Source organism: Pantherophis guttatus, chromosome 3 (assembly GCF_059756535.1).
Source record: "Pantherophis guttatus breed Tessera chromosome 3, ASM5975653v1, whole genome shotgun sequence".
Taxonomy (NCBI): Eukaryota; Metazoa; Chordata; class Lepidosauria; order Squamata; family Colubridae; genus Pantherophis; species Pantherophis guttatus.
The window spans coordinates 42029586-42046909 of NC_142065.1; the positions used below are offsets into that span (position 1 = coordinate 42029586).

Here is a 17324-nt window from a genome sequence, read left to right on the forward strand (position 1 = left end):
TTTTACTCAATACAATAATATTCTATAAACAGTTATATGAGTTTCTGATGTCAGCCAAGCAAAACATATCAGCACTCTAATAAGGTCAACTTGACAGCTTCTTGCTAGATGTTCATTAAGCTTAGAGGTCAAAGATTGCAATGAACAGATTTGAGAAAAGATTTCGGCGGAATAGGCAGACAGCACCTACTATGTTTTCTGATAATGATGCCTCAAAGACGTTCCAACTTACTACTAATCATTTATTAAGACTATTCAAAATATTTGAACCAGACTAAGGAAATGAATTAATACAAAGTAGCTACATTCTCTGAAAGTGGCTGTTTCAAGGATCCTCCTATTCTGTTTCCATGTCCTTCACCTTCACTCCTCAGTAGGGACAACCAGCGAAGATCCTTAAAGCAACTGCATCTTCTAGAGAATTTATTTAATTTATTAATAATATATTTATTTATTTAAATTATTATTTAATTATGTGAAGTCCCTGATTATTTTTATTTTAATATAATTGTTAGCATTATTGTTTTTATTAATAAATTATTTAATTTTTAAACATTCAGGGTTGAGTCATTCCACCAGTTCATTTTTATGGGAAAAAAAATCCATGTTCTACAAAAACGTAGAATCTGGTAACATGAACTTCAGAGTTCAAATGTTCCTTTGAAATCATCATTTGCTTCATGGTTTGTGAAAACACAATCCATTTTCCTAGTAAATGAGAGGGCAATCCTGATAGCCCTATATAATGTAGTACTCCCAAATCCCTTCCCCCCAAAAGAAAAAAGAATAACCCTCCCCTAAGAATAGGGATTAATACGTTTTATTAAAAATTATAAACTTTTGTGAGCTGCAGCTCACTTCATCAAATACATAAAGTGGTTACACTGATGTACTGTAGGATTTAAATTAGGATTAGATGTGGGGAGGAGAGATTAGTTATGCAGATTTAGTTTACATGTGAGACAGATTACAAACACTTTATCAATTAACAACTGCAATGTGTTAAAACCAGTTGGATTTGTTGAGACCTTTTAAGATTGTGTGAAATGTTTGATATATATGATTTTGGTAATCTATCATTTAATGGTACTATTAAAGTCTCACTTTTCCAAAATGAAATAATGTATCCTGGGAGACTGAAATGCCCTAGCAGACAGCATATTTAAGCCTTAACTTCATACTGTCAAATATGACATACAGATCCTTTAGATTTGTTAAAAAATACTGATTGCAACAACAAAAGCAAGAAAAATGAGTTCCTAGAAATGCTATCCAATACTATGCTAGACTTTAAGTTTATAATTCACACTTAGAGCTGAACTTTCTTTAACTATTGTACTTGTGAAGGATGGGAACCAGAAGTCCAATTTTCCTTTCCTAAGGAAGGAAGGCTTACTTCTCTTTTATTCTACTGTTCAGAACTAGATTGGCAAAGTGTGCTTTCCATAGTGGCTCTTGTTTAAGAAAATCAAAGCAAGTATGACAACAGCTCTTTTGGATAAAAACCCTTTTTGATTCTGAAAAATGGAAATTACAAGAGGAAGTCACTTCTTGCTTCCAAAACATAAAATAATAATGCAATCTTTATCAGTTCCACAGTCTTGGCAGAATCCAAAGAATATTAAAGGTCAGTACAGAAACTTGACTAGTCTTCTCAAAAAGAAAAATAAAACAGAGCAAGAGATGGGAAAGAGAACAGCAACAAGAAAAACAAGGGAGTGCATATTTTCATCTTCAAAATAAATGCAGACAAGTACATTAAAAACTTCATTCACTAGATGACAATGTCTATTTAATTTATTAGTGCATATACTGAGTTTAGTAACCAATAAGCAATTCATGTTCTCCTGGGATACCTTGTAAACTTTTGGAGTGCTTTTTGGAGATCCTAAAACTTGTATTTCTAGTCTTATCAAGACACATTACTACCAATCTTGCATAACATGATAGTTTCCAGTTGCACTGGATTACAACTTCATTATTACACCCAGCATGGCAATTTAGGAAAAGCTGCCCCGTATGTCTTATGATTCAGGCATTTATTTAATATCTTGCTGATCCTGTTGTAAAGATGTTCCACTTTACTTGAACAGGGCTGCACTCAACTTTAAGGACCAGGTTCACAACTTGTGGGTCCTCCTCGATGTGGCACTATTGCTAGACAGTATGTTTATCATATTTAGCTGAGTGAACCCAGGCTGTAGCAATCTCAGAGTTGGATTACTACAAATTTCGTCTTGTAGTATGGCTATTAATGATGGATGAGAACCCACCGTTGGACCAGAATGCAACAGCATGGTGACAACCAAGGGTGTGCCATATATCTTAAAACTATTTTAAAAATGTTATAACTATGCTCATGGATGTCCATGAGATGTGTGTAGGCATGCTAAATTATTATTTTGCTATCCAGAGCCAGTGGAGTTGGGTGGCATTATAAACTTGTTACCTAACTTTTTTTTTTTGCACACAGGTCTATTTATATTAATTTGTTCATTTACAATCCAAATCAAAGAATGTAAAAAATACAGCATATCATTATCTATATATGTAATAATACATGCATATATGAAAGGAAGAAAATTAACCATTCACTGAAGGCACCAAACAGTTTCTATCAGTACTGTAAAGCTATAAATAAATAATAATAAAAAAAACAATGCTACTGCCTTCAAAATACCTGAGTATTCATCATTTAATAAGAATACCTCCATCTGCTCATCAGGAGATAAAGGTATTTCTCCTCAGACATTTGTTTTGTCTTCTTAATGAAATAATAGAATTTATTATCACTTATGCATTAGAGAAGAAAACATTAACAGACAGCAATGTAGGCTTATATGCTTTGATGGGGCAGTTTTCACTGTTAATTAATTTAATTTTTGGAACAAAAGTATCAATGGTGATTATCTGAAAAGCTTCCTTTAGACTGGCACATTAAAGGAAACATTTCTGAGAGATTCTACTGGCAAAATGCAATAGAACTATACAAATAGAAAATACATTCATGTTTACAAGCCAGGTAATACAATGCCTTCTGAAAAATCAACCAATATTACCTCATTAACATTGATTTTAGACTTTGCAGATGACTCTAGAAAGGCACAGTTACACCACTGTCTTGCTAAATTCTGTCCCTGTTCTTTGCCAACTACTCGTTCATCTTCCAGATCACATTTATTGCCAACCAGAATCATGGGTACCTGTACAAAGAGAAAAGAAATGTATGTGTAACTGACAATAAAATAAATGCTTAAGTTTCTTACTTTGGGCTGACCTGAAAAAAATTGCTGGCTAGTGTCCTGTCATGAGAAAGTAAGCATATCAATGAACTTACCAAACGTTCTTGCCTTTTATTTAATAATTGTCAAAACAATTCATAATTATCAGGGCAATGTAATCAGGATAATATCAAAAGATTAAAAAGTTTTGTTTGCTTACTTCCTTGCTGGTGTTTAATGCACAATCCCATCTTTAGTTCTCTAGATCTACTTCATTTAATTTCTAAGGAATACAGGGGTTTTGTGTTTGTTCAGCTACACATTATTAATACTATTATAAGCTTTCCTCCCACCACCCCAAGTTGGGTAAAGGTGAAAAATTCAATTAAAACAAAAAAGATAGGTAGACAGATAGATAGACAGACAAGACCTTCAGTTTTAATCTTCATTGAATTGAGATATAACACCTCAAAGGAGTTTGTGAAGTCTGGTAGCACACTAATTGAGGTGCTGAACTTGTGACAAGGGATATTCTAGTTCCCTCTGAACCCATCAAATGATTGGGGCTAATCATGCTCTCTCAGTCAAGTTTACCTCACAGAATTGCTGTTGTGGGCATAAAATTAAAAGACTGCCCCATACACTGCTTTGAGCTCCCAGGGGAAAAATTAGGTAGATATTAATACACCTCTCTTTCCCCAAAAATGATTGTATGATGGGTGGACATCTCTAGCTATTTGTTTTGCAATTCTATAATAGAATCACCATTATTGACAAGTTATGTTTGCAGAAATAAAATGAGGAACAGAATACATTAAAATGCATTACTATTAATTCTTTCTATCAACAGAGATCTTTTGTTCCTCTATTTGACCACTTGCCGAGTGAAGATTAAAAGGAAAATCTTACACAAGCAAATAATGTATTTTAAAAGAAAGCATTTTTAAAATCAAGCTATTTTGGAGGCTGCAAAATTCAAAACTCAGTTCTGAAAATATTAATTACAGTAGGCAATCTACAAATGTCCATTAGTTTAAAAAAGTAAAACAAATATTGCTTCCCCCTTCCTCCAAAATATCTCACAGAAACACAATACAGTACACAATAGACTAAATTTGCAAGAACATTATGAATATCTGAGTCTGTCAGAGTCTGCAGTCCGGCTCTCGAGTCTTGATGTTCTGATTTTACATTCTATTTCAAATTGAATTGAATTGAATTGAAAATTGAATTATATTTTGTTTTAATTAGATTACATTTGTATTCTCTGCAGTGCAATCCAAACATCAAAAGGAGATGTATAAATCCCAATGAGTTCATGAAAAGAGGATAATCTTTGACACCAGTTTTGAACTTCAACCCCCAGTTTCATATACCATTCATATATTTGAACAGTAGACATTGAGCTTCCCTTGATAAAGACCTTGCCAAATTATGGATGTTTGAGGTGGGAAATTACAAAGGAGGAAATTACAAAGGATTACTTTCCTCCACATTAGTTCCTACAGTTTGATGAGAATGCAATCTATAAAATGTACAATACCCTAAACTTTTATTTACTCTAGAAAAGGATGGCACTTCATAAGGAACTGGGAGCTGATGTAAAAAGCTACAGGATTTTACAAAATAAGTTATCTCTAAGGTTTGGCATGAGCACAGATAATTTAAAGATCATGAACAAAAATGTAAATAACAATGAATTTTGTACTTGCTAGCAATTTTGTACTTGACATCTAAAGGAGTTGTTTTCTCCATTATATTCAGAAGCAAATACAAAAATTACTGTCACTCAATTTTTTGCTGAGAGCCAAGATATAGTAGAGGCTGGCCTGACTATTACAATTAAAACCTGACCCACAGAATGAGAGAGTGGAAAGAAAAGAGATTACTCTATAAATATTGGTCCTAACAGCATTTTAAACTGGACAGGATATGGGAAAATCCATGTTTATCTATGGAGAATGATAATGGACTTTCCAACTCTGGGTGACTATCAGATATAGAGATAATTTCCACACATTGGCAAAATTTGTTTTTTGTAGGAGACAGATAAGTAAGTGATGAACATGAATAGGACCTGCCTCTCAGCAAGCTTTTTATGCTTTGTGAAAATCCGTCATTTTAGCTTGCATACCTGTGCTTCAAATTACAACCTAATAATGAATATTGAACAGGTTCTGAATTTAAGTAAAGTATGAACATTGTAGTGCTACATATTCTCAATTATTCCACACTGATAGTATTTAACTTACTTCAAGCTGACTATTAACTTATTGTTTTGAAAATGTAAGATTCCAAATAGAAGAGAAAGCATTTTGATTAAAAGAAGTTATACTATATTTTAAAGTCATTCATGTTCCTTGGCAATATTATTCACAACAGTACAAATGAGAACATTTTAGCATATTAAAGCCTGAAAAGTAATGTGCTAGTAAAAATGAAAAATCAGAAACAAGCAGAATTAAGAATTATTCAATCTAATTCATTTGATGTATCATCTGATAAAAGTCTCACTTCATGGGTGAAAACAGCTTCAGAAGCTATAGGACTTTGACTTAAATGCTTAGAAAAGAATTGGGTTTCAAAGGCTCTGTAAGAAAAATAATCCCTATTTTAAGGAAGATTAGTTTTACAAGTATTTACTTAAACCAGAATGGGTAGCAAAAGCTTATAGAAAAGAAAATGAAACAATGATTGGTATAACATTAGAAAAGCAGAAATACAGAACTAAAATCCCTCTACTCATGTATTTTAGTAGGTTATTCTTCAACAATAACAATTTAAATACAGTATTTTCTGATTTCAAAATAAAGCCATCTTCAGCCTTATCACATCTAATTTGTTAGACAGAGACTGGGATATGTTATCCAGTTCCACTTGTCCATTTTTATTTCCCTACTCTGACGGAGAAGATTTGAAGGGAAACTTCATTCATTCATTAATTTTATTCATCTCTGTAGCACGGAAGTTTATAACTATATTCATAAAAACAAAATTATGATTCCATTTCAAGCAAAGGAAAGTTAGATCCCCATTTCTCATTTGTGGTTCAACTCTAGAATGCCTAGGAAAGACCAGATTAGACCAATATTATCCCATTAATAGTAAAATGTACTGCCAAAATAACGGATATTTTGTGTAATTGATATTTCTAGGATAAAATATTGAATTCTTGATATTTTTCGTATTAAAAATTATTTCCATTTCCAATGGAACCACGTAGTCTTCAGTTTTAGCTGCAGCCTTAGTTATTCCAATTTTGGGGAAAGGGAAAAATACGTAGTATTCTAGGCATTTTAAAAGCCTAAATAATAGGCTTTAAAATTTAGGCATTTTAAAAGCCTAAATAATAAAGCCTAATAGAAACAGAACACTGAACAAAGTGAGCATTTAATCTAATCTAGAAGGGCTGTTCATAATGGACAGTTCATAATATATCTTATTTTTCAGACTATAAGACGCACCTAGCTTTTGGGGAGGAAAACAAGAAAAAAAAAATCTGCCGCTGCCTCCCAGCATCCATCCAGTATTCATCTGGTCCATTTGCCGCAGCCTATTAGCTGCGGCCCATTCACCACCACCGCAGCCCATTTGCCACCGCCACAGCCTGTTTGCCACAGTCCATTTGCTGCCACAGCCCATCCACCGCAGCCCATTCGCCACTGCGGCCTGTTCACCACCACGGCCCCTTTGCTGTCGTGGCCCATTCTAGAACAGCTGATTGGCACCGCACCACCCCTCCCCCCCACAGCAATATTCACTGTATAAGCCACACAGACATTTCCACCCACTATTTGGGGGTTGTGCGTCTTATAGTCTGAAAAATACGGTAACTTGCAATAGTTAGAATGCCAAATAACTGAGTGTGTATTCCAAACCATATTAACTTGGATTATACAGTGAACAGTAGTGACTGTAATACAATACCTGTTCCACAGCTGTGTGCTGGAGAAGTGTACAGTACAATATAGTCACATATACACCTTATTATCATTGCTTGTTATCACTTGTTATCCCATTTAGTCGATAAAGTACTAAATAGCAATTCAGCTCCCAGAGAAAGGCAGGGAGATGCTCATACTATAAAACAAATATAGTAATGTTTTTCCCCTGTCTATAGTAAGAATTGGCAATGTGTTAATGCTTCTACCAAGGCTTAATGCAATAAGTAAGTAGTTACCATAAAGACAGAAAAAAGTAGTTACCATAAAAGTTGGTAGTTTTTAAAAGTAGTTACCATAAAAAGAAAAAAAAAGATCGGTCATTTTGGTTGGAAAATGAGTTAAATAAGATATTTATATTCACACACACACACACACAAACACTCACACAAAAACTCACATCACTAGACTATGGATGGAACAATAGCAAATGTTTTCAAATGTGACTGAAAACAGCTCAAATACTGAAGTATCCTGGGCCAAACTAAGTAATAGAAACCTTACTTCTGAACATAAAATTTTGTACAGCCACTCTAAGCACAAATGTTAAACATGACTTTTCTCCAACTTTCTTTCCCCACGATGCAAAAGACTGGATGCTTTTTTGTCAGAATCACAACTTCCATCACAAAACAATGGTTACTCTTGAGGATATAAGGATAGACTTAGGTCAATAAAAAAACCTGCAGTAAACAAATACATTGCTTTTTGAGATTCTTTATAACACAATGTTCACTCCAGATGTAATCTGCCTGTCTTGTGAACTCAAGGAGAGAAGGTATATCATAAGTCCAGTCCAGGGGTGAAATGCTCCAGGTTCGGACCGGATCGCCCGATGTGGTAGCGATGGCGGCGGGTGGTTCGGAGAACCGGTAGCAAAAATCCCTGTGGCCCCCTCATTCCCAGCTGAGCCGCGCAATCATCAGAGGCTGGTTTTTTTACTTTTAAAAGCATTTTTTCCTCAACCTCTTCGGCCGAAAAAATGCTTTTAAAAGTAAAAAAAAAAAAAAGACTCTGATGATCGCACAGTTTAGCTGCGATTGTCAGAGCTTTTAAAAGCATTTTTTTTTTTAATTTGATTTATATGCCGCCCTTCTCCGAAGACTCAGGGCGGCTTACAGTGCGTTAAGCAATAGCCTTCATACTTTTGTATATTTATACAAAGTCAGCTTATTGCCCCCACAAACTGGGTCCTCATTTAACCTACCTTAGAAAGGATGGAAGGCTGAGTCAACCTTGAGCCTTGGAGAGATTCGAACCAGCAGTAAATTGCAGGCAGCTGTGTTAATAACAGGGTGCTTTAAACCACTGTAGTACCAAGGCTCTTCAGCTCTTCGGCTGAAGAGGTTGTAGAAAAAAAAAAAAGCCTTTAAAAGCCTCTGACGATCCCAGCTGAGCTGCCTGATCATCAGAGGCTTCTAAAAGCATTTTTTTTTTCTACAACCTCTTAAGGTTATAGAAAAAATGTTTTTAAAAGTTAAAAAAAAAAAAAAGTTGGCCACGCCCACCCAGTCACATTTCCCCCACCACTACCAAGCCACGCCCACAGAACCGGTAGTAATAAATTTTAGATTTTACCTCTGGTCCAGTCACAGAAAAAATGTCATCATTAAGGACTCTACTGCTGTGCCTTCTCAGGGCCAATCCTATGTCTTTGGAACAGCCTTCCCTATCTTGCTAAGAGACTGACTAAGTTTCTGAAAACTAGCTTTTTCAGTGGGCCTTTGAGACAGGTGGAAGGTGAAACAACATCCAGAAGATAAGTGTTCTAAGAGGATGGAATTAGAGTAGTTTTGTTCTGTTGGGTGTTGTGGGCAGAGGGGTGGTGAATCAGGGGTGAAATCCAGCAGGTTCTGACAGGTTCTGGAGAACCGGTAGGAGAATTTTAAGCAGTTCGGAGAACCAGCAATACCACCTCTGGCTGGCTCCAGAGTGGGGTGGGAATGGAGATTTTGCAATATCCTTCCCCCAGGAGTGGGGAGGGAATGAGGATTTTTGCAGTATCCTTCCCCTGGATAGGAATGGAAATTTTGCAGTATCCTTCCCCTACCACGCCCACCAAGCCACGCCAACAGAACAGGTAGTAAAAAAATTTGGATTTCACCACTGTGGTGAACTATTGATTGTAATCCTACAATTAAACACAGAACTGTAAACTGCTCAGATTCTTCTGCCTAGAGTAGCATAAAATAAACAAATAAATAAAAGGTATAGTACTAAGCAGTTTTATGAAATATATTTGGTTAATGCTGTTTTCTGAAGCCTGACATAATGCATGTATGTCTCTTTGATAAGCACTTAACAAGTTCAGAATCCTTGATAATTATTATTAATAATGAAAATGTACACCAATATTTTTATTTAAGTAGCAGTTTAAGAGATAATGCAGAAAAACATATATAGGAAAAAGCACAACTTGGATTCAGCAATATATTTAGGAAACAGCACAGGAAGGTTCTGGACAAATTCTGTAGTGGAAAAAATATAAATGGAATGGCGGGGGCGGGGGGACTGAAAATTTATATTCTATAGTTCAGTGACTGCTGCATCCAAGACTCATTATCTCTTAAATAGATGGTTGGGACCACAACTCTTAATTTTCACCCTTGTATTTCTTATTGCCCCACTGTAAGGGGAGGTAAATTAGCTTCAGGCCTGGGGAGGTGACAGAGAAACAGAATGCCTTAGAATCCTACAACATATCTCTAAAACACTGAGACTTTGGTTCCATCCAGCTGAACTTTCTACTACTGCAAAGGGGATCATTCTGTCAAGAGGTATCCTATCTTGTTGGCAGTAACAGAACAGAAATTCCCAGTAACAGAACAGAAATTATGCTGCATCCAAAGCCAGCTTAACCCAAAGTATTGCCAAAAGTCATAGGACTGCTTCCTAAATTGGTTAAAAAGCAAATTCTGGAAAATGGCCAGACAAACTGACAACATCATATATTACATGCATCAAGTATGTGAAGAAAATTCATTTAGAAAGGATTAGGCAATTCTTTTGAGAATGAATTAAGACTGCCAGAATCAGATGGAATTACATCCCAGAGTTCTGAAAGAGCTGGCAGACGTGATCTCGGAACCACTGAACATAATCTTTCAAAACCCCTGGAGCACTGGTGAAATAGCTGATATAGTTCCAGTCTTCAAAAAGGGGGAAAATGCATTCTGGAAACTCAATGTGTAGTCCTCAATGTAACTACATCTACATGGAGGGAATCATGTAGTGGAATACCCCAAGCTTAATCCCAATACTCTTCAACATCTTCATAAATGATTTAGATGAGGGGCTAGATAGAGAACCCATCAAATTTGCAGATAAAACCAAGCTGGGGGGAATAGTCAATACTTTAGAAGATAGGCTCAAGATACAGAAGGATCTTGATAAACTTGAACACTGGGCCCTATCTAACAAAATGCAATTTGGTGCTGAGAAAAGGTCTTAAGACTTAGGCATGAAAACCCAAAAACAGAGGTATAAAATAGGTAGTAGCTGGCTCAACACTAGTGACTATAACAGGGATCTAGGTGTCCTAATGGACAATGACTTAAGTATGAGCCAGCAGTGTGCTGCAACTGCCAAAAAAACCCAAACCAGTGCAATTCTAGGCTGCATCAACAGAGGGATAGTTTCAAGAGCACATGAAGTGATAGTAACACTTTATACTGCACTGTTAACACCACACTACATTGGAATACTGCATCAGTTCTGGTCCCATGATACAAAAAAGATGCTAAAGCTATAGAAAGAGTGCAGAAAAGATCAATGAAGATGCTAAGGGGTCTGGAGGCTAAACCATATGAACGGTTGTGGGAACTAGGTATATCTAGTCTAACAAAGAGAAAAACTAAGAGTGACATGATTACAGTGTTCCCATGTTCGACGGGCTATTTCTGAGAAGAGGGGGGTCAATCTATTCTCCAAAGCATCTGAGGGCAGGACAAGAAATAATGGGTGGAAGATTATCACAAACACATCAAACCTACGATTAAGGAGAAATTCCCTGACAGTGAGAACAATTAACCAGTGGAATGCCTTGCCTCCAAAAGTTGTGGGTCCTCCAACACTAGAAGTTTTTAAGAAGAGATTGGATTACTGCTTGTCCAGAATGGTATAGGGCAGTGATGGCAAACCTTTTTGGCACAGAGTGCCCAAACCAGAAGGCGTGCGCACCAGAGCGCCAGAAACTCAACGACCAGCTGGCTGAGCTGGGGTGATGGTACACATGCCCACAGAGAGGGCTCTGTGTGCCACCTCTGGCACGCGTGTCATAAGTTCGCCATCACAGGTATAGGATGTCCTGCTTGAGTAGGGGATTGGAGTAGAAGAGTCTTTTTCAACCTTGTTATTCTATGTCAGCAATGGCTAACCTTTTTGCCATTGCGTGCCAGGAGGGGGCGGCGGGGAGGATCACGCACGCATCTGCCCACACCCATAATTCTATGTGCCCTGCCCCCGCGCATGCGACTCCCCCCCCGGCATGCAATGGCCCTGTAGGCCCATTTTTCTTTCTCACCTGGCTCCAGATCCTCTCTATGAGTCTAGGGAGGGCAAAAACAGCCTTCCCCACCCCCTTGGAGGCCCTCCAGAGGCCAGAAACGGCCCGTTTCCCAATTTCCGGTTGGACAGGAAGTGAGGTTTTTTGCTGTCCCCAGCCGCCAGAGCCTCTCTAGGAGTCTCTGTGTTGTTGTAAAAAAACCTGTGTTGTTGTAAGTTATTGAAGGATTATTTACTGTATGTGCAACATTTTAAATTGTTTTGCAATTAAGTTTGGTAGTACTTTTGATTTTTAATTTACCAAAAATGTCATTCAGTTTTTAAAAAGCCATGAAATAGTTGAAAGGGTAATTAGAAACAACATTTCTTATTAAGAGTGACAAATGCATCTCTAGGTAAAAAAAAAAGTAATGGAACTAAATATGTCTTTGAGAACACTAGAAACATAGTTCAGTGGAAGCTGATGCTTTGGGAGGCCAGGATGGAGCATCTAGCTTAACTGTTAACTTGTCTACAGCAAAAGATATGCAATGACCCTTTATTACATGATTTGAATTTTTCAAGAGTTCAGTGTCCATTCAAGATGCTGAACATTAGTGACTAATTCTCCAGTAATATCTACATAAATAAATGAAATATTCAATCAACTGAGAATGTTATTGCATCATACAAAATATTTAGAACAGTTTTTCAGTCACATAGACACTGCACAAAAACAGATGCTGCCTTGTTTAAAAATGCTGCAGTTCACAAGACAAAAATCCTATTTACTTACATCTTCAGTGTCCTTGACCCTTAAGATCTGTTCCCTCAGGTCCTGTAAGTCATTGAACGTGGACTGTGCTGTAATAGAATAAACTAGTGCAAATCCTTGACCATTCTTCATATACAGATCCCTCATTGCGGTAAATTGCTCCTGTAATCAATATATACATATATTTAAAAATTAACTATTCAATAGAGTTAGCTCATGTTAAACCAGAGACAAAAGTGTCATTGTTAGAAATGAAAAAAAGTATCCCAAACAATTATGTTCTCCAGTGTTAATTTAGGAGTTATCTTATATTTTACATACAGTACATGAGTGTGCCTCTATTTTTTCAGTGAAAGACAATTGTGTAATATTCCAACTAGACTCTTCTTTCTTCTCTCTTATATACACTTACCCAGCACAGCTGAAACAACCAGCTAGCTCTAGAAAACTGTAGTCAGACCATATGTTAGGGGAATACATGATTTCAGATCAAATCTTTACTTTATTTTTACTTTACTTTATTTTGAACTTATATACCACCCTACTCCCTAAGGTCTCAGGGTGGTGAACAGCCAAAAGATAAAACACACATAATACAAAATTTAAAAACAATATAAAAGCACATTAAATAATTTGGCCCAAACAATTTAAAACACCCCTATTGTTTTAAAACAAATTTAAAATTAAAATTAACAATTAAAAAGGAGGTTAGGCCAGGCCAGCCTGTTGAAATAAAAAGGACTTGAGGGCATGGCGGAAAGTGCGTAAGTCCAGATCCTCCGTATCTCCGGGTGGAGCTCGTTCCAGATGGCAGGTGCCCCCACAGAGAAGGCTCTCCCCCTGGGGGCCGCCAGTCGACACTGTTTGGCCGACGGCAACTTGAGGAGCCCCTCTCTATGGGAGCGTACTGGCCGGTGAGAGGCTACTGGTGGCAGAAGGCGGTCTCGTAAGTACCCAGGTCCTAAGCCATGGAGCGCTCTAAAGGTGGTAACCAAGACCTTGAAGCGCACCCGGAAGACCACCGGGAGTCAGTGCAGCTCGCAGTGCAGGAGAGGTGTTACATGGGAACGCCATGTCACTCCCTTAACCACCCGCGCAGCCGCATTCTGGACCAGTTGGAGCTTCCGGGTGCTCCTCAAGGGGAGCCCCATGTAGAGAGCATTACAGTAGTCCAGGCGAGGGCATGAGTGACTGTGCATAAGGAGTCCCAATCCAGAAAGGGACGCAACTGGCGAATCAGGCGGACCTGATATAAAGTCCTCCCGGCCACAGCCGTCAAATGCTCTTCTAAAGACAGCCGTGAATCCAGGAGGACACCCAAGTTGCGAGCCCACTCCGTGGGGGTCAATGATTCGCCCCCAATAGTCAGTGATGGCACCAACTGACTATATTGGGATGCCGGAAACCACAGCCACTTGGTCTTGGATGGGTTGAGCCTAAGTCTGTTTCTCTCCATCCAGATCCGCACAGCATCCAGGCACCGGGACATCACTTCCAGGGCATCATTAGGGTGGTCCAGGGTGGAGATGTACAGCTGAGTATCATCAGCGTACTGATGGTACTTCACCCCGAAACCACGGGTGATCTCACCCAGTGGCTTCACATAAATGTTGAACAGAAGGGGCGAGAGGACCGACCCCTGTGGCACCCCACATACAAGGCGCCTCGGAGTCGACTTCTGCCCCCTGCCAACACAGACTCCGACTGGTTGGAGAGAAAGGAGGAGAACCACCGCAACACGGTGCCCCCCGCCCCCAACTCTTCCAACCGGTGCAGCATGATACCATGGTCGATGGTATCAAAAGCCGCTGAGAGGTCTAATAGGACCAGAACAGAGGAACAACCCCGTCCCGAGCCCTCCAGAGATCATCAACCAACGCGACCAATGCCGTTTCCGTGCTGTACCCAGGCCTGAAGCCCAACTGGAACGGATCTAGATAAACCGTTTCATCCAGGTACTGGGGAAGCTGTCGCACCACCACACTCTCAACAACCTTCGTCACAAAGCGAAGGTTGGAGACTGGACGATAATTCGCTAACACTGCTGGGTTCAGGGAAGGCTTGAGGAGAGGCCTCATCATCGCCTCTTTCAAGGCGGCGGGAAAGTCACCTTCACTCAATGAAGCATTAATAATCCCCTGGAGCCAGCCTCGTGTAACCTCCCGAGAAGCCAGCACCAACCAGGAGGGACACGGGTCCAATAAACATGTGTTTATTGTTAATCTAGAAGTTAATCGATTAACTTCTGCTGTAAAGAGCAAAGTAATAATAAAATGCAGGAATATGGAAATTTAATTCCATATTTACCTGCTTTGCAATTGACATTAACCCTAGCTAATGACCATAACAGGTTGGTCTGGTAAGAGTCCAATAAGTGACAAAAGTTAAGTCATAGTTAAGCAAAGCTAAATTATTCCAAAATTGTGTAAATATTTTAAAAAATATTATTGGAATTCTGTACTTGGAAACCAAGATCATGAAATTCCAATTTATTTCTCATAAAAGCAACCTTAAATATGTAACTGTATGACGTGAGCTACTCTTGAATATATTATGAGCAAAATTAGACCAAGGAAGATAGATCCCTTCTCCTAACCACTGGATCTCAAGTTCTTGCTTCCATCTTCAAATGGAAATATTTCAAAATGTATTATAGATTTGTACTTACTGTCCCTGCTGTATCGAGGATTTCAAGCATACATTGTTGGCAATCTACTTCCACTTGCTGAAAAGCAAAGGAACAAGACACACAACCGAATCATTAAAAATTTAGCACACAACTATGGTAAGACACTTCATGATCACAAGTATTTACAAATACACAGATTAATCAGTATAATTTGTTATTCTACAAATTCTCAAATTTGTAGAATAACAGAAAAGTTTTCAGTAGTGTGCTTTGCATATCACTCTAAACCTGTTTGCTTAGCTATGTTATACTGAATACAAGGTATTGCATAGTACACTATTAGCCATAGCTACCCAACTACAAAAGGGACGATTATATGAAGATGAAATAAAAAAAGCCGTATTATGGTTTAATGCACTGGATGAACCCAATCTTTGCCAAACATCTATAGGTTTGGCAGGAACTTACTCAGACAATTTCATTCAGTAATATCTAATGTTTGTAAAGCAAAGAAGGGTATTTTTTTTCTAGCTCTACCATAGGTTGCCAATTTGAAATTAAACATATTAAAGCATATCTTTGACTATTTATATGCCAAGCTTTGGCATACTAGAATACTTATCCAAATGGACAGTAGTACTCATTTTTGGAAGTTTTTATTAGACAGTGTTGACATGTATTATAATCATGAGTAAAAATATCTGAAATGAAATTATAAAGGACTTTATCTACATTGTGGATTTTATAAATGTTGTGGCTTGTAATAACAAATTACTGCAATAATGATCATTGGGGAATATAAGTTGCATACTTTGTTTAAAAAATCTTTCGTGTAATTAGTTAGCTTGTGTTACTTTTGCAATAAGTAGAAAATTCACATACCGAAAAAAAAATGTTTTCCCCAAATAATTCAACTTTAAATTGAAAAGTTTTTTTTTTTAATTCTCCAGAGACTCAGGGCGGCTTACAATGCGCTAAGCAATAGCCTTCATTCTTTTGTATATTTATACAAAGTCAGCTTATTGCCCCCACAACTGGGTCCTCAATTTACCTACCTTAGAAAGGATGGAAGGCTGAGTCAACCTTGAGCCTTGGCGAGATTTGAACCTGCAGTAATTGCAGGCAGCTGGTCTTAATAACCGGCTTAATAACAGGGTGCCTTTTATTAGCTGAGAGTATACTAATACTATAAGCATAGAGATTTTTTTTTTAAAAAAAAAAAACCTCTATACTTTTATGGTGGAGTCAACTTAAATTTCATCTTCATTTCACATAAACACGATGTATTAATATGCTGCAAGTAAATAGCTTTAACAAATTCTGATTTACATATTTTATCTGATATTGTAGAAGAAGCCTGCATTAACTGTAATTTCATTCCATGTAATTGTTGGTATTAACATATGGAGCTGCAACAGGCTTCTAATAATGAACTCTCCTGGCTTTGGAGAGATGGCTGATTATTTGAGAAATTACATAAGTAGGAAAAACCAATTCACACAGTACTGTAAAACTAGATTGAGCCCTTTTTTCAAAGACCATTCCCCACTGTCTAGCAACAAATCACTGCTAAAACAATTTATCTTATGAGTATAATTTGCTCCAACACCACCTTTGGAACAAATATCCATTTTTGTTTGCAGTGAAATGAAATGGAGAAGAATCAAGGTTTTTTTCCCTGAGGGTCATGATTCCAGATGAGATCATATCTTTATCATTTTACAGAAAAAAAGAAATCTAAGTATAGGTATCTGTATAGTTTATAGTGTATAGTGTATAGTGTATAGCGTATAGCATAGCGTAGTCTAATACAAGTACAGTACAGTATAAAGAACCAATGATCCACAATCAGAATCTGTATTGCAGGGAAACTATTGATCATTGTAAATTAATTTTATCTCAGATAAGGCATAAAATGTATATCTGTTCATTGATTGAAATAAAGGGTATGATTTAACATATCTTTTGAAAAACTGGTATTTTACCTTTCTGTAGGAGTCTTCTATTGTGGGGTCATATTTTTCAACAAAAATTCCCTGAACAAACTGCACAGTCTGGAAAAGAAGGAAAGGGGAAACATATCCTTGGTTAGTTGCCTGAAGCCAAAATCTACAACAGACTATTCAAGTAATAGTACAGTTTTGAATTTGGTTATTTGAGTCTCATTTCCATGCTCCAAGGTCTAGAGGAATAAATATATATATATATATATATATATATATATATATATATATATATATATATATATATATATATATATATATTTATAATATACA

At 37.3% G+C, this 17324-nt stretch overlaps 1 protein-coding gene and 1 long non-coding RNA gene across 6 annotated transcripts in view; one reads left to right on the forward strand and one right to left on the reverse strand.

Annotated features, from left to right (window-relative positions):
* LOC132711247 (uncharacterized) overlaps positions 1–17324 on the forward strand; it is a 60749-nt gene that overhangs the window by 15129 nt on the left and 28296 nt on the right. The gene's annotated exons all lie outside the window — the stretch shown is intronic.
* RAP1A (RAP1A, member of RAS oncogene family) overlaps positions 1–17324 on the reverse strand; it is a 93644-nt gene that overhangs the window by 4149 nt on the left and 72171 nt on the right. For all 5 annotated transcript variants that reach the window (XM_034414307.3, XM_034414308.3, XM_087889383.1 and 2 more), the window contains 4 exons: positions 17034–17102; positions 15088–15144; positions 12441–12581; positions 3060–3203 (listed from right to left, as the gene is read on the reverse strand). In XM_034414307.3, the coding sequence (XP_034270198.1) occupies positions 3060–3203; positions 12441–12581; positions 15088–15144; positions 17034–17102 (411 nt within the window). The remainder of the gene's footprint in view (positions 1–3059; positions 3204–12440; positions 12582–15087; positions 15145–17033; positions 17103–17324) is intronic.